Raw genomic sequence first — 22656 nt, forward strand, 5'->3', positions numbered from 1 at the left:
GGTCAGAGAGGAGGTTAGGTAATCTTGTTGTTGTAGTACCAAATAGTGGTCTGTTATGGACCAATGTACTCTGTCTCCTGGATTGAGGCTGCCCGAACACCTTTCACTTACAGCAGCTTTTTAGACATAAGCCTTTATCGCATATGCTTGAGTAGCATTCAAATCGAGCAGCAGGCTGTTTTTCTATCTCAGTGCATTACTTAGCCATTACCAGCCAGATGTCATTCCCAAGGGTACGTTTAAAGTGCATGTGTTTCTAAATTCTAGAGAAAAATGTTTGGTTTGTGTTTTGTTGTAAAAATATTTCCATGCCACATAGTAAATATCTGTATCCTGGGCATTGACAGCACTGCATGATGCACACTTGTAATTATGACAATAAAATTGATACAGCTTGAAAATCCACTTTAGAGTTTTATTGAACTAAGTACTAAAATATACAAAAACACTTTTCTACAAGACTCCTGCCAAGCCAGTGGCAACACTGAAGATGTAACAATTCTCAGGAACAGCCTGTGAATATTTGACTAACAGTTATAAACTGGTCCTTTATTGTGCTGTTGTTTAAAAGTCTATGGATCCTCAATTTTCATCATATTTCACAACAAGTATGGACGACAGCAACTACACTGACCAGGTAAAGTGCAGTGTAAAGACACTGGAGAGCCCTTATTTAAACCACCCCCAGTATCTTGAGACTATGCAGCACAGAGCTGTGTATTTGAAAAGAAAACAACCATTGAATTATTTATCACACAGAAGCAAAACACACAAAACGCAACAAATACTTTAGGACAAGCTAATGCAGAAAAAAAATGAAACAAAATACATTAGTTTTGCCTTCCATTATTCAACCATTGAACTGCAATTTGTTTTTTCGAGAAGGTTAATAAAACAAAGGCTTGTAGTTATGTTCTGCTCTATAATCTGTACCAGAGTCCATGTATGGATCACGAATAAACATGACAGATACATATCTCAAGCCATGCTGGAAGCATGATTGCTTTTACTGATATGATTTGCTTTAAATCTTTTACCCCTCTGGTGTATTCTCGTGAATTTTGCAGTCAGTTGCACAATACATTGTATCTACATTCCTTTTTTTGTGCATAGGATGAGCCAAGGATGATCCTCAAATGTTCCAAGCACAGTGTTCACACAAAAAAGCCAAATTGTTATTCAAGACCAACTTAAGTGTAGAAAATGTTTCACCAGAATCAGTATCGAAGGCACACATCAATCCATTATTGATTTAATTCTGTATTCCTTCAAAAAAAATCTAAAATTTGAACAGGGTCCTTTAACAGAGCTGTTTAATAACTGTAGGGAGATGAATATTACACTTAAAATGGTGTACTATTCTTTCATTATTGTGCTGATCATCCCATCCTACTTTAAGTATGTGGTGCTTCAGAGAAATCGGAACATGTGCATCAAGATTGGAAGCAGCTTTTGGTCATGTAATTAGGAATGCAGAACTGAAACCCACTGAGTTCAATAGACTGAGAAATAGTCACCATGGAGCAAACATACAAGATTAACAGACCAACTCTAACATTCAGCATGTCTTGAGGAAAATAACATGAAAACAGAATGGGGAACCTATCATGTTGGTTATGGAATGCAAATACTGTACTTTTGATTGTGACCAACATTAGCAACCATGCAGCTTTGAGTTTAAGGTATTTCCCTAAATCAAGATAAGTACAGTAGAGGAAGAGAACTCACTGTAATTTCACATTCTTTCCTCAAGCAGAAATGTGATGAGTTTAATAGCTTTTGTTATGGTTGCTTGGCCCCAGTTAATACAACTATCATCGGGCAGAAAATGAAAGATTGTATTCACACACTGAGCAGAATTTATACAATACGGTTTGACTGTTAAAAAATGATATACACTTTTCCATTACACTCAACTCAAGTTTGTTTTTCATCCAACTATACAAGACCACAATCCAGATATTGGTACATTGGGACATCCCTAATCATACAACAATACTGTGGTAATCTTAGTTTCTGATGATATTTTGAATCTTCAAAACAGACTCTAAATATCTTTCCTTTGCCAAAATTGCACTTAAAATCAAAGCAAAGAAAACAAGCTTCAACACATAAAAATTACAAATGCAAAGCTGTTTAAGATGTGTGTGTGTTGGTACATACATTATTCCACTCCTTACATTATCTTCCAGTCTGGAGTGCATAGTTTAATTTGTCCGACAATACTCAATTGCAAATAATACATCACAGACTCAACTCGTATTAAACACTGTTATGTAGAAGCAAGACAGTCTAAAACTAAAGCAATAAAATGATTTCTTCATCCCCACTTGAAACTCTAGTTGTTGAGCTTCATAGGCAGCAAATTGCAAACAAAAATATCCAAAAAGAACAAAGGAGCAAAGTTAATTTCTCAGGCATCCATCTCTTCCTAGCTAGTGTGTTTAAATCTTGTGAACCACGTTACATCAGCAGGCACACTATTCCAATAGCAAAACAGCCCAAAACAAGCAATGCTTAAAATGTAGAAGTCCTGTGCTTTTGTGCAATACCCAGACATATGGGTTAGGAAATGTTTACAGTGTTTAAAATGCTTGCTTGGAGGGGGGGGAGAGAGGAGGGGCCATGGGATAGCTTAATCTGCATTCACTGTTCTACCTTTCCGATATTCAATTACACCAATGCTTCAAAATCACACCAACAAATACTACAGGAAATATTCCATCTTCCTGAGTCACACAAACAGAACTCTTTCCTTTTATACCCACTATTACAATAACAGAACTGCAGCATTTACAGCAATTATTTTGAATGATTTTCGAAGCTGGTTCATCCAGAGGGACTAGAAGGGAGACCGCAAGAGAGTGAACACTTTTTCAACTGCAAATTAGGCTGGCTGAAAAGACTGAAGTAGGAGAATCACACAATAGGTTGTGTTGGCACATAAATGTGTCCAAGCAATAATATTCGCAAACTAGATTTGTTGTGTTATTTGCAAAGTTCAGTGTCTGTAAATCGCAAATTGGCAAAGTCTGATTAAAAAGTCTGTGAGCAAAACCCTGGCACGAAAAGTTCCATCAATTTTGCTCTCTGGATTTTGATGATTTAGAACTTGAAGACTTGGGACTTACAATTTGCTGCCCACAATTTTTTTAAAAAAAATCAGGCATTGTAATTGGAACAAATCCGATTTGTGAATATTGCAAATTAAATATCGATCTCCTCAAAGTGGCATGTCATCTGAATTAAATCAAATGCTTTAGAATTTGATTTCAAATCGAAAGAATTTATTCCACTTTCTTTCAGTCTTGGCTGGACCAAATGTGATGTAAAACGCATTAAAAGCACCATCTACTTGTATGATGACACTGATCTCTTTCAGAAGTCTCTGTCTCCCCTACAAAAAAAAGGCCAATGCATTTTTTAAATGAAAACTATTTAAATGTACCAAGTTAGAAATTATTACCAACAACATGGTATTCTGGAATGCATTTCGGAGAGAAATAGGTCACAAATAAAACTATTTAACTATATTTTAGTTAGTCAATGTATTTTTGGAATGTGCTCAAGATTCATCCAGTTAAATTCTAACGGAAATAAAAAGCATAATGTAGCAGAGAATTCATATCATGCAACACTTTCAAACACTATTTTGTTATAAAAGACTTCATCGAGTGGAGAGACACAGAATTCTGAAAAATATTCATTGTACCATCCAAGGACTGTCCAGCACCTTGGGACGTCCTCCCGACGTGAAAGGCGCTATACAAATGTAATTTTGTATTGTATTGTACAAAATCATTAACAGCTAAGAGCCGCCTGCTTCATGCCCCCCACCCAATCCACTCCACTGTGGACAGGTGAGCCTTCAGCCATTCTGTCCCTGCTCTCTGAACTCCATCCCGGAGCCCTCTGTCTCGCCCCAACCCTCCACCTTTAAAATCTGCCCTAAGACCTATCCTTTCCACTGTACTTTTGGTCTTCTCCCCACTCCCCCAGTACCTAGTCAGCAGTGTGAAGCATTTTGAGGCATCCTCTCGATATGAAAGGCGATATAAATGTAAATTGATGCGTCCATACAGACACACAGATATCTGGAATGCTTTTTTTTAAAAATCATTGGTATTTAAACACTTAATCTTTCAATCATCATATTTCTATAAAAATCACATAAAACCCACAAGTACTTTCTCTTATTTGTAAATCGTCTCCTATTCTTGTGCTGTCTGACTTTGGCATCTCTCGAAGGACAGGCACCTGGCCCACTCTCAGACATACTGATACCCCAGGTCTCGCTGCCAGGAGCCATCTAGAAACTCCCAGTTATGATTTTATCCTGAAAATGTTTTTCAAACTCCCCTTAGTGAGAGATGATCCAGTCTGTATTTTTCACTTTCCAATTGGACATAGCTTGGTTAATAATAAGCGGATATCACATGTATATTTGGTACTAAGTGTTCATGCTCTAAAGAATCAGTTAAATCAGATCACAGTAGAAAGGTGCATTAGATGTCAAAAATTGATTTGTACTATTTGGGAATGGTCCATTTCCTATAATGCATTACCTTCAGCTAAAGTATACAATTAAAGTGATCCTTCATTACCAGAGTCTTGTGATGGATGAAAGAAAATTGACGTGCAAATGTTAAATATGCAGTAATACATTTTGCAGGATTGTAATTTCAGTAGAACCTGTATACTCAGTCACAATGTCATCCATCTTTTCCCTGTAATTTGTCCTCCTGACTTCAGTACAGCATCTCTGGCACTGAATAATTTTGAGTGGCACTGTGGGATTTAAGATGCGCAGCTAATCTGCTCTTGCTTCTGTTTTACCCCGACCCAGACACATTAACTTGGGTGCTATGTTTGCAGTAAGAATGCACCCCTGTATTACACATTTTAAAAAATCTGTTGCTTTTACCAAAAATAGACCGTTTCTAGCCCCGTTTAAGGTTTTCCCCTGATGGATATCTTTTTGCAGATGACACATAGAAAATTTTCTGGTAGAAAAAAATACAACACGAAAACTGCATTGTTTTTCTCCAAAGGAAATTCAAGGATTTAGAAAAGTCACCCAAATTGTTGGACGGAATAGGGGCAGAGGGAAAGCGACCAGATTTGAAAATTAAACCAGATAGGAGATTATTTAATGTCAAATGGTCTCAAACATCATTAGAAAATGGGTTGATTGATATTTACATTGCAGTGCACAGGGAAAGGCCTGTAAGAGATAAAAATACTACCTTAAGAAGGAGATCTTTCACGTTATCCTTCAAAGTACGTAGTCTGTTTTGTGCAAGTTATGCAATTTCTCCTTTGTGAAAGCTTCTCATTCCTTCAGATGCGACTAGTATTTGAAAAGTGAGAATCCCTTCTACTGGCCTCAGCAGGGCTCAAGTTTGAACACAATAAAAATAATATATGCACAGCATACATTTTAACTAAATCTCACCTCATCAACGTACTCTAGTTCCATGGGGCCAAACCTTCCTGTGAACCCTAAAAGATTACTCAAAAACTGAGAACAGAATGGGAGTCTCTTTCTTCCCCCATCTCCCCCCACCCCCCCACTACCCCCTCCCCCCCACACACAGACACACACCCCTATCTCCAACTGGGCCAGAGTTTAGCTACACTTTATGCAAAAGATGGTGGAATTCTATTCAATTTTAGGGTGGAATGGTATCATAGATACTGTATGTCCTGGTGCAGTACTGCCAGCCTCTGCATACTCACTGCTATGTTGTTTGAGGAGTGGGGGTGGCCAAGCAACACGCACACAAGTCTTAGGCACGGAAATCTTGCTAACTGGCCTCCAACGGCTGCTCTATTTTCTATTGAATCAGAAGAATATTGAACACAGGAGTCTGTGTAAATTGGGCAAAAGTTAGAAGGTGGAGTTTGCACCAGCAGGTGTGCAGGTACAATATAAATGCGATTCTCACGTTGTTACTGACGTTGGCAACACATCTGGTCTTTTGGCCTTGACGCAAAGAGAAATTTCAATGCACACACAAAGTTGCAGCATAACCAGCAATATAATACCTGAACTTAGGAAATGAACTACAGTCCAACCATCTATCACAGCTCCCTTCATAGGTTATAGTTTACTTTTCTCCCCTGCCTTTACTCTGGAGCGAGAGGTTCTGCTTACATCTGGCTTCGGGCATGCAGTCATCCTTTTCCTGATCCTTTCAGTAGTCTATACTGAAATACACTATTTCACTTATCCTAAATAGAAGTTATTTACAATTTATTTCAAAAGGCAGCTTACTGACAACTACAATTGTGAGCACAAAGAGACCACTTGTTGGATAAACGCCGATGTGACCATGTTATATTCAGTCATCTGGAAAAAAAGACACACTATACTTTTTAAACTCACAAGCAGGAACAATTTGGTGATTCGATTTCAACGCCTTTCGAATCCAATCAACAAAATCTTTGAGAAGCCATTCTAACATATCAGAAAGTTAACACCAACTCACCACACAGCAGTTTTCTTCCTCCCTGACCAGGCCACAAAGCAGGACGTATGAAGAGAATCAAACACATATACATACAAAACTGGAAATTCACCCTGAAAACCCACAACCAAGTTTGAGCTTACAAATTTCTGCCAGAAAGAAACAAAGTCCTACTTAGAATTGAGTTTGGTCTGAGCACTAGCCCTTGTTCTAAGTGGACAGAATTTGTTCTCAGTAACTTTCCATCTCCTACATAGTTCTTCTACAAAATGAAAAATAGATTGCCTGATCTAGTTGTGCATTTAGTAAACATGCAAATGTATGGCTTGGTACACAGTAACTAATTACCAGAGAGGTACATGGATAGTATTAAACCAGCTAAATACTATAAAAGGAATGTTTGATTTAAAATCAGAAGCTCACAGCATTCGGTTTTCCTCTTTACCCACAAACACTGGTCACCAAGTCCACCCCTGCGTAGCTGACTCATGCTACAAGGTTGGCACTGCCACCACTTGCACCATTTACTTCCATTGTCCTATGGTCAGATGCGACAGGCTGAGCAGTATCCAATTGGCTTTGGCTGCGCTGTACAGCAAGCAGCAACAAGTCATGGCTTCCTTTTCCCCTTTGGAAATGTGTTTTTAACATCAGTGCCATCATATCATTCACTTGTGCTGTTTATGGGTCTTCCTCCATATCATCTAGATTGGGCGCCATGATGAAGTGCTTGGGGTACTGGAGCTTGTGTTCTGTAGCATGTTCTTCCCATCGGGCATCATCACTCTCATGAGTAATGTAACGCTCTCCTTTCCTGGTCTCAAACTCTCGAAGGTCCAACCACGTCTGGTAATCCTGTGAGCATAATGAGCAACTTTTAAATTATGTGCATTTTTATAGCACTTTATGCATAAAAAATCTCAAAGAACTTTACGATAATTATTGTCCGGTGCAACAACTAAACTTGGCAAACAATTTGCACACAACAACCATAAGATGAATGACTAATTTGCCAGCGTCCTGTGAGAATTTCCAAATAATGTCATAGGATCTTAATTTACAAATACCAACTTTTGGTGCCCACCTGAGAAGCAATCAGGACAAAGGTTTAACATTTTATCTGAAGGACAGCAGTTCCAACAATGCAAGCCCCACAGTACTGGAGTTTCAGCCTGGACATGACTCAAGGCCCGACCTGAGGCTTTAAACCCATGCAACTTACTGCAGTTGAATATCAACAAGACCGAGGCCCTCCTGCTTGGCTCCCGCCTATGCCTCCATACCTCAGACGCTGAAAGCATCTCCCTCCATGGATGAACTCCACATCTCATGGAGCCAATACGAAACTACGGCGTCCTGTTCGACCCTCAACTGTCCTTCCTACCCCACACCTGTGCCTCGATCTGCTCCATCTTTCCCCACCTCCGCAACATCGCTCAGCTCCGCCACTGTCTCACACCACAGGTTGTCGAGACCCTTATACACGCATTCATAACATCCAGGCTCGATTATGCAAACCCCCTGCTTGTGGCCTCCCCAACTCCTCCCTCCATAGGCTGCAGATCCTCTGTGTCCTCTCCCACACCAAGCTCTGTGGCCCCATCACCCCAATCCTCGCCCGACTCCACTGGCTTCCCATCACACAGATAATACAGTTCAAGATCCTGGTCCTCACTTTCAAGAACCTCCTTGGCCTTGCTCTCTTTTACCTCTGCAACCTCCTAACTCCCTACCAACTGTCCCGCCGCCTCCATTCAGTGGGCTCCGGCCTGCTTCCAGGTCCTCGTCTCGCCTTCAGCCACTGTGCCCCATCCTCTGGAACTCCATCCCGCAGTCCTTCGGCTTCACCCCCTCCCTTACCTCCTTCAAGACCCATCTCAAAACCATCCTCTTCGACCGTGCCTTCGGTCACCCTCCTTCCCCCCCTGCCCTCCATCCTCGCTGACCCCCAGCTCAGGTCCGAAACACTGATTGTCCAGCACCTTGATATGTCCACCCAACGTGAAAGGCGCTATACCCATGTAATTTTGCTGTAACCTTCTGACCTAGAGGCAAGAGTTCTAATAATTGAACCAATCTGAGACCTGATCTAATACAGGGAAAAGCAGGAAGAATATTAACACTTTCTAGTAAACAAAAATTTATTTAATGGGAATACGTTAGCATTGAAAAAATATTTCCTTTTTTCAGATGTCTGCAATGAGCAAGCAAGGTTATAGTCAAATGCTCACATTTAGTCCAAAACTTGATAGAATATTCAAGTGCATCCTCCAACTAATTCACTTTTAGAAGTAGCAATTTCCCATATGAACACAACACTGTATTTGGAGAATTTACTGGTACCATAATATGTTCCCATTAAAATACATCATTACTCTAGCAGTCCACTTTAAAAACCTTGACATGCTCTCATACTAAAGCAAAGTATTCAAATGTTTCAAAAGATGAATTTGCTTCCATTTCTCTTCACTCTAAAATGACATTGCCATTCCCCTTTCATGTATTCTGTTAGTTTAAGCTTTTCATTGTAATATTGACTTGGAGCCAAAGATATAGCGGGTGTAAAATGGGGGAAGTTGTGAAAGAATACATCTTGTCCTGAATCACCATCACTTCCTCTAAACAAACAGCAGAGTGGGTACACAGGAAGTAGATTTGACTGATTAAAACATGCTGGGAGAGACTGAAAAATATATTTTTTAAAAAGTGTGTATCACGGCAAAGTACAGGATCAGGGTAATTTTCAGACAAACACAATATAGACTCTATAAAAGTCCAAAGTAAATAAATGTTACCTGTAGCCAGGGGTGACTGAGTGATTTGTCCACACTGTAACGCTTCCTCATCTTCACTTGTAACAGGTTATTAATCAGGTCAATAGCTGCAAAAGGAGCAAAGAACACATTTTACTCTCAATGCACATAGACTTCAAACTCAAATTGTGGGAGATCAGAATTCAGGCCCAAGTGTTTGTTTATGTTTTCTAATAGTGAAATCCAATACAACAACTATTGGCTTTTCATTTTAAATTACTTATGGATGTAAATGTCATTTAAGGAGAATTATAGATATAAGATGTCTTTTAGAAGAGCATTCACCTTCAAAAACAGTCATTATGCTTTACAGGCAAATCCTGTGAAGCTCTACAAGACATTTCAACCATGTGATACGACACTATATTAAATGCAAGGATTATAGGTTATGAACCAACAGGTTGAATCCAGAAAAAGGGAACCAGAAAGTGGATTACAAAGCAATGCGGAAACTGTTTCAGCTTAGCTTTTACGAATTTCATGGTTCAAAATCTCTAAGAAATTAAGATTCATATTATTCTGACTTGCTCCCTTCCTTGGAATAAGTCCTTTCTGTTAATCTACCAACTCTCAACTAATATGATACATTGCAGAACCATCGAGGCACGACAGTTTGGAACAGTTTACATGTCCAAAACCATTCTCGTGCTTGCAATAATGAATTCAAAATTCAACAGTACTGGTGGTCAGTATTGGTCAGTAGAAACCAACGAACACCTACCTTCACCAGAGGTTTCTTTCCATGGATTTGGTGGGTACATGAAAGCTGCATTTTGAATTTGGTCATTGATATCCTCATCTTCATTGAATGGAAAAGTCCCGCTGAGGCTCACATAGACAATGACGCCCACTGACCACATATCAAGGGACCGATTGTATCCTTTGCTCCGGAGGACTTCTGGTGCCAGGTAGGCTGGAGTCCCTACCACAGATCGCCTGAATGATTTCTCACCAATGATACGAGCAAAACCAAAGTCACACAGCTTGACCTAAAGCAAAATAATCAGAAGTTTATCAAGAGGAAGTTGATATTGAACATTCATCTAAGAAATGCTTCTATGGTGAATTATATTAATCCATGAGGCATGATAAGTGGCTGCTTTCTTGCAGTTATTAATTTTGCAACCAGGAAGTAATGCTGATAATATATCCCCCTTCCTCCTCAATTGTTTTCCCTTAGCACTGTGAAGCTGGACAGGTCTTTAGGTATTGCAGCCATAACATCAATGGGACTAGTTCATCTGAATCAGGAGACCCACATACATTTGCACAGTAAATTGGAGAAATGATGTTTAAGATTTGAAATTGTTGAATATATAATTCAACAGCACACTACTTGTAAAAGATTTAAAATGTTCGCCATTAGGAATCTTGAAAGGGGAAGTTAATAATCCTAAAACAAAAACTTGCATTTGATTTTGCCTTTCACATCAGGAAGATGTCTCAAAGCAATTCACAGGATTTATTTGAAAGTGCAGTGACTTTATATTTTGTAGGCAAGCTTGGCAGCCAATTTGTACACAGAAACATCCCACAAGACGTAAATGACAAATTTTATTTTGGGGTGGGGGCTTGTTGTCCAGGGGACCACGAGAAACTCCCTTCTTCTTTTCCACTCATGCCATGGGATCTTTAATGTCCCCTGAACAGGCAAACAAGACCTCGGTTAACGTCTCATCTGAAGAACGTCACCTCCCGCAATGCAGCGTTTTCCTGCATTCTATTTGAATTCAGCTTAGACAATGTGAGTTTGAAGTCCCAGTGTGGGGCTTGAACTGCCAATCAACTCCACGCACAGCTCTCCTCCCACTCCCTCTTTGAACCCCTCCATTCCGGTTTCCGCCCTGCCCACAGTACAGAGACTGCGCTTGTGAAAGTCACAAAGGACATCCTCTCTATCTGTGATCAGGGTTCCCTCTGCCTCCTTGTCCTCCTGGACCTCTCCGCGGTGTTCGACACAGTCGATTACTCCATCCTGTTCCACCGTCTTTCCTCCGTCATCCACTTCAGTGGGACCGCACTCGCCTGGTTCGAGTCCTACCTCACAAACCGCCAGCAGTACATCTGCATAAACGGCTTCTCCTCCCACTCTCACCTGGTTACCTGCAGGGTACCCCAAGGATCCATCCTTGGCGCCCTCCTCTTTCTGATCTGCATGCTCCCTCTTGGGGATGTCAGCCGCAGACATGGGGTACACTTCCACATGTATGCGGGTGACACCCAACTCTATTTTTCCATTGCAACCCCCAGTCCCCTGATGTTCTGTCAGCCTGCCTGTCAGACATGAGGAGCTGGATGAGCGCGAATTTCCTTCAGCTGAATGTTGACAAGACGGAAGCCATACACTTTGGCTCTCGTCAACGTCTAAAATCACATGGTTCTCACATTCTCCAGCTATCCGACCTCCCCCTAAAACTCTCCGAACCCGTACGCAACCTGGGTGTCAGGTTCGACCCCCAGTTATCCTTCCTCCCCCACATCCAGTCTGTCACCAGCACCGTTTTCTTCCACCTCCGACGCATCGCTCTCTCTTCCTATTTTCAGGTCTCGGCTAAAGACCTTTCTTTTCGAGCGCGCCTTTGGCCACCTTCCTCCCGCTCCCTCCCCCTGGCTCGGCGCCGGGATCCGTTACTGTGAAGCGCTGTGAGATGCCGCCCGGCGTGCTACCAATTGAGCCACGCTTTACAAAAACAGAGTCTTCAAGTCTTCAATGGCTCACCTGTGGGAAACGATCCGCCGAGGCGAGGAGTACATTCTCAGGCTTCAGGTCACAGTGTACAATGTTCTTAAAATGCAAGTGTCTTAAAGCCACCAGAATCTTAAAAAAAGTAAGAATCAAAGAATTACAGCACATAAACAAGCATACAGCCCACCTACCCTGTTTTTTACCCTACAAGACCCACTTAATGTAAGCAATGCCATTTATCCTTTTGTTCCTCATGATTTAATATTACTCGTTTTCAATCATCTATCTGATTCCCATTTAAAATAATAATTGACACACTTGGGCTCATCAATGATTTGTTGCAGATAATTCCACATTGCAACCACCCTCTGTCTAACTTTCACTTGAATTATTTTTGTGATAATCTTAAAATTTATCCTCCTTGCTACTGATACAACACTATAATTTACAATTGATAGCACTTTACACGTGAGGGGGACGTCTCAAAATCCTGTACACTGCTGGCTGACCACTCGAGCCAATGGGTGGGAGCTGAAGAGAATGGAGTGGGGAACGATGGCTGAAAGTGTGTTCAAAGAAGCGAGTCAGTGAAAATAATCTATCATTATTTACCAAACCATAACCCTTCATAAACTTGTTAGCTTCAATCAGATCACCTCTCAGGAAACAGCAAAGAGGAAACCATGGGTGGGGCTTAGAAAAAGCCAAAGTATCCCAAAACAAGTGCTCCGTACACAAGTTGATGCATAGATTGTAAATGTAGGATGATATTTTAGCACTCAAAGGGTTAAGTTCTAATTTACAAACAGAGTTTGATGTGACCGAATATAAACAAACCGAGTTAGTGCTTTGAAACACTATTTTACATGGAAAGGCCACAACATAAGTGGAAATCGCTATGGTTAGAGATACCCATTTACTGATCAATGGGAGAATGCTTTTCAAGAGACAAATTCTCATCCTGAAGCCTGTCGGCGGGAAGAGAAACAATTACCTGTGTGACTAAAAACTTGGTGATGCGTTCAGGCAGACGACTCTTCTCACTGGACAAGATCATCTCCAGCATGTCTCCGTGCAGCTTCTCCATCACCACAAAGACTCGTTCAGGAGTCTCAAACATACACTCCAGGTTCACAATACCAGGGTGGTGAAGATTCTGAGAATTAAAGAGTTTTTGGGGTATACATTAAATTTAGAAACAAAATTTCTGTGTAAAATTACGATTTCAGTGAATCAAAATGCAGAGACATATTAAAGCAAGCAACCGATAGCAAAAAAAAGGAACACATTTAAAATTTGTTTGGGGTTGTAATGACAGCAACTTAAACAATTAAAGCAAAATAATTACGAAGAGGGACATAGCAACAATTCTCCCTGTGGTACCCACACTCTAATTCAGATGGTGGGCAGGAAATGTGTCCTCAGGCCTCTCACAGGCCTCTTTAAACCAATCACTAGCAGACTCCATGACACTTGATCTTAGACTTTGCCTCCTTCTGGCAACATTGGTTCAATATTTCATTACAATGTCAATTGCTAAAATTTCTCCTTTATAGAATGGTCTTCCATATGACCTGATGTGATCTTTGTGTTATGGGTTTATAATGCTGGTCTCTATAAGCACTGGAAATTCTTTCAAATACACTTGTGCAAGCGGTATCTCTGCAGATCAGGCCTGTTCTCAATGAGTGCTGACAATATGGAGTCCTATTAGTACAATAACAGGGCTTGGGACTAGTAGCATACTGTAAAAAACAAAAACAGCCCGTTTCCTCACAATCTCTCTCCGCGTTCACGTAAACCTGTGCAAATGTCTATTTAAACCTGTAATAAACAATCCAGCAGCCAGCTAGAACAACAAAGAGATGTTAAAGAAAAAGTTGGTTTCACTGAACCAGTGAGAGCTGGGGTACCAGCTGTATGAACCATTTAGCCACAGTGGGTAGGACGTGGCTTTGTGGCCATGATTCCCCAGTAACAACCAGGCTGCCACCAAGTGAAGATGTGTTATCCTACAGGAAGGGAGGGCGAGGAGAGAGAAAGCAATCGTAGGATAGTCAACTAGCACCATTCTCACACCTATGCCTGGGAACATTTAAGATACTTACCAAAAAAAACAAAGGCAGAGGTTAGAAGCAATTTGTAAAATAAATGAATCTAGAGGCATTTTTTTTAAAAGAGAATTGTTGTAGAAACACATTTGAAAAAGAGCAATGTAAAAGAAAACATGCAAATTGTAAGAGAGTGGGTCTAAATGGATAGTGCTTTCAGAGAACTGGCACGGCTGTAAAACTCTACAACTCTACAACAATCCCCTCCTCGGCCCACCACGGCAGAGGCCTATTAATAGCTTACAGCCCATCTTCCTGGAAGGGAATTGCAGTGATACAGAAAAAACTAACACATGGGGCAAAAATATAATAGATCTGTAAGATCTTAATACAGACCAACATTTCTTAGTTTCAGGCACAATATGCTAATCGATATAAAACACGATACTTGCAACATAGACTCAACAGCTTAACAGTGCACTGGTAATACTGCTACTCATTGTAGTCATTACTACACTTGCTAAAACAACCACCTCTATTCAGCAACCACCTACTGTCAACAACTACCCTGGAAGAATCCCAACTGATTTTCAACAATAAACTACCTCTGTTCAGCAACCACCTGTCTAACGAAACCAGCGATCACTCTTTTTTTTTGCCCGATCAGTGTACAGATACCCTTTTTAGTGGCCAGTTCTAAGTGAATTTAAGTATATTACGGTATGCATTACCAATTTCCACAGGCCCGTGTGTAGACTGCTGCTAGACTCCAAGCACATTTACCAATGCCGCACTGAGCAGCCCATGTGATGCATACAGTTTCCAGCCTCATTAGTGTTCTTAAACGTGCAAGGAGTCTAGAGGGAGTCTACACGTGGGACCACAGAGATATTTGGCCCGTGGAATTTTGGTTTTAAGTTTTCGAGCTGGCAGGAAGAGATTTTCATCCCATCAGTCTACACATGATTCAAACTCAGGGCCCAGGGTTGCAAGAACAGAACCAATGATCCAGGAAAGAGTAGGATGGGCACGTAACCAAATCACAGTGTTAATCTTTACATGTCGAGGGTATGAGGATTGAACTCAGAAATAGACTTGGAGCACTACTGAAGATTGTATCAATCAAGTACCAATGAACATCATACAACGTGAGGCAAAGCATGTAGGACATAGATACCTAAGTGTAACAGATTCAAATTGAACAAAAATGTACTGAAATAAATCGGCTTGTAAAGAGAGATTAAGGGGAGAAAAATAAAGATTTATCTGCTTGCAAGGAGAAGAGTGGGGTGAGCAATGAGTACCAGATTGGACAGAAGCTGTCCAAAATAAGCGATTGGAGGAGCCAAGAGAGAGCTGGAAAGAGACATAACAGCCAACGCAAAACAGTACGCTAAAAAATGATTTCCATATAGCTGCAAGCAAATCATCAGGAAGTTAAAATCCTAAGGGACATAAAGAAAGCCGAAAAGGAGATTAACATGAAATCGTGAACATACTCTTGGGGAATAAATGATTGAGGACAATAAAAATATGCTCTCCAACATCCAACACATGTTGTGTGAGTTTGAGGACTTTTGGATGCTCTAGATATTTCTATCTAGATGGACTCAAGGGGATGAAACCATAAATCCCCGCAATAGTTCCTAAGTTGAACTACACCCCAGCGAGATTTGTGAAATGCTGGTCATTTAGGGGAAATTGCTGAACAAAATAGGCCAGAGTATTTATTCACTGTGCTAAATAACAATTTTCCAGGGTATTAAGTAGGAGATGATTCAGGAGTCATTGCTGAGATTTCTCCTACTCCTAGTACACATAAAAATGCTTTATTTGCAGTCTCTGATAAAGGGATTAACTAAACTCAGAAGCAGCCAATATCGTCCCTGGATGTTTGTGAGACATTGCTTTGCAAAAATTGGCTGCCACATTCACCCACAAAATGGACACAATTGCATCACTTTACAATATATCCCATGAAGAGAATGCAGACAAATTGATGATGCAATAAGGCGCTATATCAAATACAATGATTATTATTATTACGATCATACAAAGGAAGTTAGCCAGATTATCCACCTGGAGGATCACTCATGCAAATAAATTTCAGCCCAGATAAATCCAAAATGTAAGTATGAAATCAAATGGGCCCAAGGACCTTCCCCATCCAACCCTCATGTGGTATTGTATTGTCCAATCAAATTTAAATAAAATATAAATATGGAACTCAACAAATCCCTGGCATCTTCAGGACTTACCTTAAATTTCACAACAAACTCTGTAACAAAATGTTGAATTCACTCTCCCCTCTGAAGCAGCTCGGCAAAATATTGATTTTTTCCTACCTGGAGAATTGCAACCTCATTGCGAAGCTGGCTTTCTTGCTTTGTAGGGAATCTCATCTTATCAATCACTTTGATTGCCATATCCCTTCCAGTCTTCCTGTGTTTTCCTACATACACACAATATAGTTATAATCATTCCGCTTCTCTTCCTCCCCCACCCCGCACTCCTAAAGTAGAAAATGAAGCATTACCAAGGTACAAGGTAGCAGTATTTCTAGCAGCATTGAAAGAAACCAACTTCTAGACCACTTTCAGAACAGGGAAAGATCTCATTCAGTTTACAATTCATTTCAAAACACTATTTGTTTTCCCCAATTTTTTATCCATTTTCCAAAGAGCGTGAAATGTCTGTGCAAGCCAAACACCGATCTCTAGCCATAAAGATGGGTTCACTGGCTACTCCCCATACGACTTAAATAAGATGCACAGTGGGGAACAATATGGTCACGTACCATGATTTTCTCTTCTCCCTTTGGGGAGCTCCTGTCCCCTATGATACAGCTACCCTGTTTTAGTACACCCACTGTGCTAATACAGATCTATTTTGAAACTTCATTTGTATTCATCAAGAGGAAGGTTCAATATCTTATACATTGCGACTCAGTCTCCCAACAGCACTTGAATTTTCGTCCTGCTTATCAAGTTTAGTGACCTTTTGTGACAAGTGACAATGGTGTTTTTTATTTTGTTTGAGTAGCTATCCAGTGAATGGATTCTCAAACACCTTCGCTGTTACTAAATACTAGATGCAGTCATAGCATCTAAAGCATTTAGCACCATCTCATCATCACCCAATGTAAAAGTGTTATTGAAAGATCGATGATCAAAGTTTCCCTGGAAACTTAGTACACATTCTGGTACTACAAAGTGGGACAATTATACAATTTATTTTTAAATAAAAACTTAAAAAGCACTGATTAAATAAATAGTAGATTTTCTCATTATTGCCTTCATTTTTGTTTAATACTGTATATTAAAAAGTTCCATCGCACCACACTAGAGTTGGTATCCAGGCAGCCCACTCTTTAGCCTTCTATACCCAGATGTGCAGATTTCTCACTCCCTTCCTCTTTGGGGTCAATCGTCTATGCCCCATGTTGCATTTCCTTTACACTTTTCCTTCCCATCCCTCTTTTGAATTCTCAGCTCAATATCAGGTGTGAAAAACTAATGGCATAAACATATGCCTTACTGCCCTCCCCTGTCAAAAAGCTGGTAAATCATGAGAAATCCCAGAAACTAAAAACTCTCACTTTCAAAGCCCTCCAAGGCCTTGCTTCCCCCTACTCTGCAACCTCCTAACCCCCTACCATTCTGCTCGCTCCCTCCGTTCAGCGGGCTCCGGTCCACTTCACAACCCTCGCCTCGCCTGCCCCACCATTGGCGGGCGGGCCTTCGGCCACTCTGCCCCCACCCTCTAGAATTCCATCCCGCAGTCCCTCCGCCTCACCGCTCCCTTGCCTCCTTCAAGACATGTCTCAAGACCCACCGCTTCGACCGTGCCTTCGGTCACCCTGCTTCCCCCTCTGCCCTCCACCCGCCCCGATCCTGAACCCCAGCTCGGGTCCAAAACACTGACTGTCCAACACCTTGGGATGCAATGTTGTTGTTGTAAAGCAAACCTCAAATTCGATGCATTTTCATTTGTTATTTTTCTGTTGAAGCTTTTATCTAAATGAAACTGATCAGATATACCCTAACAGTCTCATCTCGTCTGAGATACAGAAGAGATCTGGGATTGCAGAGGCCTCTTTACTTTTCAAATTTCCTGCAAATTCCTCTGTACCTGAGAATAGTGTTTTTTTTGCTAAGATTTCATTCTACCCTTGCAACATGAAATGCTCTTACCTAAAAGAGATAAAAATGCTGTGAAAAAAGAAAGCAGAGTTATTTTACCGCTGCAGCCAGGAAAATGATGTCACTTACCTCCATATACTATTCCAAACTGCCCTGAACCTAGCACCTCATCAGCAAAGATCTGGTAGACAGAGCTGATATCCTGTAACAAAAATAGGGCAAAACTGAAACCAAATGCACCGGCTGAATAATTTATGTGATCATCTGAAGATCTGTAGGTTTCTCTGCTGTCCTTGTACAGCCCACACAACCACATGTTCCTGCTGACACATCTATTGCAGGTTCCCAGGAACGACAGTCAATCGTACCAGTATAATGATTCAAGTAGCGCTAATCCTCCAAAGATTAGAAGCAAGAGTTAACTACCATCCTGTTTTACACAAAACTCAGGTGTCATTTCCCAAAAGGCTCTATCACATTAGCCCTTTACAAAAATCAGCACAATGGAAACATGTAGAAGAGATTTACTGAGGAAGAACTAGTATGTTAAAAGAGGGTGACCCAGTTCTTAAGTGCCTTGCTTGCCCGCAAGTCTACTCAGAAAGTCTCCAGTGACCCACGGTTGCCAAAAGTGCGGTACACATCTGGCCCAGAATGCCTGGTTTCCTGTCAACAGCAACCTAACAAATCATAAGTGGGACTTAGTCTATTTGTTCTGCACAGACCCATAATAACATAGTGTCTAATATTTTAGGTCCAAAATACCAAATTAATAATAATAATCCTTGCATTTGGTTTAGCATCTTTTACGTCAGGAGCACATCCCAAAGCACTTCACAGAATTTACTGTGAAGTGGAGTGACTGGATATCCCTTCATCTACAAATCCCTCTCTCTCTCTCCAACCTGCTTACTCCTAACTCCGCCACCCACAGCCTCCATCCTTCTGATTGTCCCTAGTGCCCTCCACTCCATCATCAGTGGAGGTACTTTCAGCTACTAAACCCCAAAACTTTGGAACCCTCTCCCTCAATCCCTCTGCCTTGCCCCTCCTTCCCCATTTTCAGATCATGCCTGAAGACCTTCCCCTTTGACCATGCTTACGGTCACCTCTTCCGCACCTCCCAATCCCAGCTCGAGGGCAAGCTCCGCCACTTTAAAGTGCTCTGAGACTCTATCCTACGTGATGGGTCACGATAGAAAATGCAAGTTGTTATTGTGTATTTGTGGGCAAATGTGGCAGCCAATTTGTGCAGAGCAATGTCCCACAAACAGCCATACAGTGATTGACCAATTTTACTTGTGGGATTGTTGGCCAGGACACTGGGAGAAACTCACTTCTCTTTTCGAATAATGCCATGGGATCTTGTCCACCTGAACACGCCAACAGGTCTTCGGTTTAATGTCTCATCTGAAGGACAGCAGCTCTAACAATGCAATACCCCCCTGGCACAACATTGACTGTGTGATTCCAAGTCCTGACGTGGAGCTTCAACCCACAATCTTCTGACTCAGAGGCCAGAGTGCTACCACTGAGCCAGGCTGACACAATTATATGGGTTCACCCAGTTTTTCTTTATTGCATTGAAAGGTCTCAAAGCATTTCATAAGTCATGCCAATTGCAGTAACTTTTTATGTAGACAAATATGGCAGCCATTTGCACAGCAAAACACACAATCAGCCATGAGATGAAATACCAATTATTCTGGGGGTTTCCTGGCTATGACATAGAGCGAAACTTTGTTCACTTTTTGTACAGTGTCATGGGATCTTTAACATTAATCTGAATAGGTGAACGGGACCTCAGTTTATCATCTTAAATGAAAGGCAGCATGTTCAACAATGCAGCACTCCCCCTATACTTCACTGCAGTTGTCAATTTAGACTATGGGCTCTAAGCCTAGTTTGGGGTTTCAGTGGACAATTTTCTGACTTGGAGGCAAGAACAATACCAGCCGAGCCAGGCTGATACGACAAAGTGGGATACCATTGAGTTGACTGAGTGCACAGTCAGTCCAGTACAGAAAAAGCAAAGAAGACGACTGTGACATTACTCATCAGCATTGGTTAAACTGTGAGACCTCCATCAAACCGCTATCTCAATTTCTCACACACACACCCCATCCACACATACACACACTCTCACACACCCCCACACACACAAACACTTGCAAATGCGCAAATAATATTAATAATCATCCTTGCATTTGATATAGCATCTTATCATATCGTTGAGACGTCTCAAAGCAGGATATACGATAAAGTAGATTGACTGTGTTTTTTTTGTGGACAAACGTAGAAGCCAATTTGGGGGATTTGTTGGCCAGACACTGGAAGAAACTCCCTTCTCTTTTTCATCTTTAACGTCCAACTGAACAGGCAGATGGGACCTCAGTTTAATGTTTCATCCGAAGGACTGTACCTCTGAAATTGCAATACCCCTCCAGCACCTCATTGGTGTGTCAGCTTAGACTAGATGATTCCAAGCCCTGATGTGAGGTTTCAATCCATCTTCTGACTCAGAGGCAAGAGTGATACACCACTGTACCAAATACGACAGAATTAAAACAATTTCTGCAAAATGCATACTGTATCAGTATTTATAAAATGGTCAAACTTACCACGTTCTCCTGCACCTGGCAGTTAGATACAGAAATGCTGACAGACAGGTCATCTGTGGAAAGAATCAGATAAAAAGGCCCATGAACAAGGCTACGTTTAAGATACAAAATTAGCAATATTACTTTAGAGCTGGCAGTATTAGTTCCTCTGTATCAGTGTTACAAATTGTAATGTACACAAAAAAGGCTATTAACTAAACTTATTTGGCTTGCCTGGTTCCTAGGGTCTCTCCCTCGAACCATGAACCAATTTCCAGAGCAGGTAACAGTTTACTGACAAATTTCTAACCATGCCACTAGAAGGCAGCACCATTGCCTTTATTGAGGGAAAGAGGTCACACTGCATGCATTTGGAGATTTGACATCTTTGCATACATTTACATTCAAACCTGAAGGGGTGGAGGTTAGGTTGGCAATCAGTGCACCAGTTGTACAATAACAGGTCAAGCTTTTTCTTCTGCTGTGCTCGGAGCTGTTGCTGCTCAGCTCCTCCTAATTGGTTCTTTCTCAGGAACAAAAGTGGGTGGGGGGGGGGGGGGGGTCAGGTAAGGGAGATAAGGGAGAAAAAGAATTGCACATCCACACTAATGATAGAGAATATAACTCTCGGGGAGGAAGAAACTAAGAAACTGGTTTTAGACAGCTCCTGAGAAGCCATTTGTTACAAAGAAAAGATGTGCTTTAAGATTCAGTTTTTGTTTAAAAGTACAATTGCATATAAACCCTGTTCTTCAATTTGGTTGGTCACCAAAATCAATTTTATGAAATCTACTTGTGTATTATTTTAAAATAATTCAACAATGTTGTAATGTTTACATATCTAAGCCAGCAGCAGATACTGTATTATCTTCTGACATGGTTTGCTAACAACCTCTCCAAAGCAATGTCAAGCTGTCATCATGAATTGATGCTTGAAGATCATTTGGGGGCATTACATTTGTAATATGAGTTTTGAGTTCCTCCTTTAACCTTTTGAGGGCCAAAGTAGATCCTTCACCAACATCGACATATGAACTGTGTCTCGAATCACATGAAATTCACAAGTCTACAGTTAACTGTGCAAAACAAGTCGGAAATGCTAAATACATCAGTATACAAAATGAGAATTTTATGAAGGTTTTAAGAATTTTATAAAGCTGCTATTCAGAGGAATGCAATGGCAAAATTCTAAAGATTGTTAACATTAAGCATACCTTTTTGCCATGATTAGGCAGCAGACTCTGGATGGAATTCTATGTCAGCAAATATTGTAACTCGGAAATAAGAGGGACACTTCCAAATGTCTGTAATTCTCTTTGACCGAGCCTTCAGCTCCCCTCTCGACTCTCTTCCCCCTCCTCGCTCCCTCCCTTCCCTCCCCTCACCCTGACCATTTCCCCCCTGCTCGGGTCCTGACCCAACTGTGCAGCGCCTTGGGACGTCCTCCTGACGTGAAAGGCGCTTTATAAATGGAATCTTGTTGTTGTTGTTGTTGTTGTTGTTGTTGTTGTTGTAACAGGGGATGTTATTGTGATGTATGCTCTGCACTCTATGTTGAGTATTACTGTACCTCATGCTGCCAACTAGGAATGCCTGGTACCTGCTGTAACCTGGTGAGGGCTCAAACGTGCATTTGTCAGATATCTTAGTGAATTAGTGACTATCTTCCTTGGAAGGGGAGAGAGCGAAGATAAAATACTATAAGATAATTCACTTTTTGGGGGTAAATTGGTTTCAAACCAGAAGATTGGAGTCAAGTTGATACTCTGTAATGATCAAGGTACTTCAATACCTGAGCCAAGAGAGTAATAATAATAATAAACCTTGCATTCCATATAGCGCTTTTCATGTCTTCCAGATGTCTCAAAGCGTTTCACAGAATAGACTGTAAAGT

The 22656-nt window shown here is 41.0% G+C and overlaps 1 protein-coding gene across 1 annotated transcript in view; it reads right to left on the minus strand.

Annotated features, from left to right (window-relative positions):
* Positions 1-5625: 5625 nt before the first annotated feature.
* Positions 5626-22656, minus strand: part of prkd3 (protein kinase D3) — a 184285-nt gene continuing 167254 nt past the window's right edge. Inside the window, exons 11-18 of the mRNA XM_007898482.2 lie at positions 20784-20836; positions 18292-18364; positions 16366-16472; positions 12964-13125; positions 12003-12101; positions 10005-10272; positions 9266-9351; positions 5626-7325 (exon numbers count right to left, since the gene is read on the minus strand). Coding sequence (XP_007896673.1) covers positions 7152-7325; positions 9266-9351; positions 10005-10272; positions 12003-12101; positions 12964-13125; positions 16366-16472; positions 18292-18364; positions 20784-20836 — 1022 coding nt within the window. The 3' untranslated portion in view covers positions 5626-7151. The remainder of the gene's footprint in view (positions 7326-9265; positions 9352-10004; positions 10273-12002; positions 12102-12963; positions 13126-16365; positions 16473-18291; positions 18365-20783; positions 20837-22656) is intronic.

The sequence above is a fragment of the Callorhinchus milii genome, unplaced genomic scaffold, assembly GCF_018977255.1.
Source record: "Callorhinchus milii isolate IMCB2004 unplaced genomic scaffold, IMCB_Cmil_1.0 Scaffold3, whole genome shotgun sequence".
NCBI classification, from domain to species: Eukaryota; Metazoa; Chordata; class Chondrichthyes; order Chimaeriformes; family Callorhinchidae; genus Callorhinchus; species Callorhinchus milii.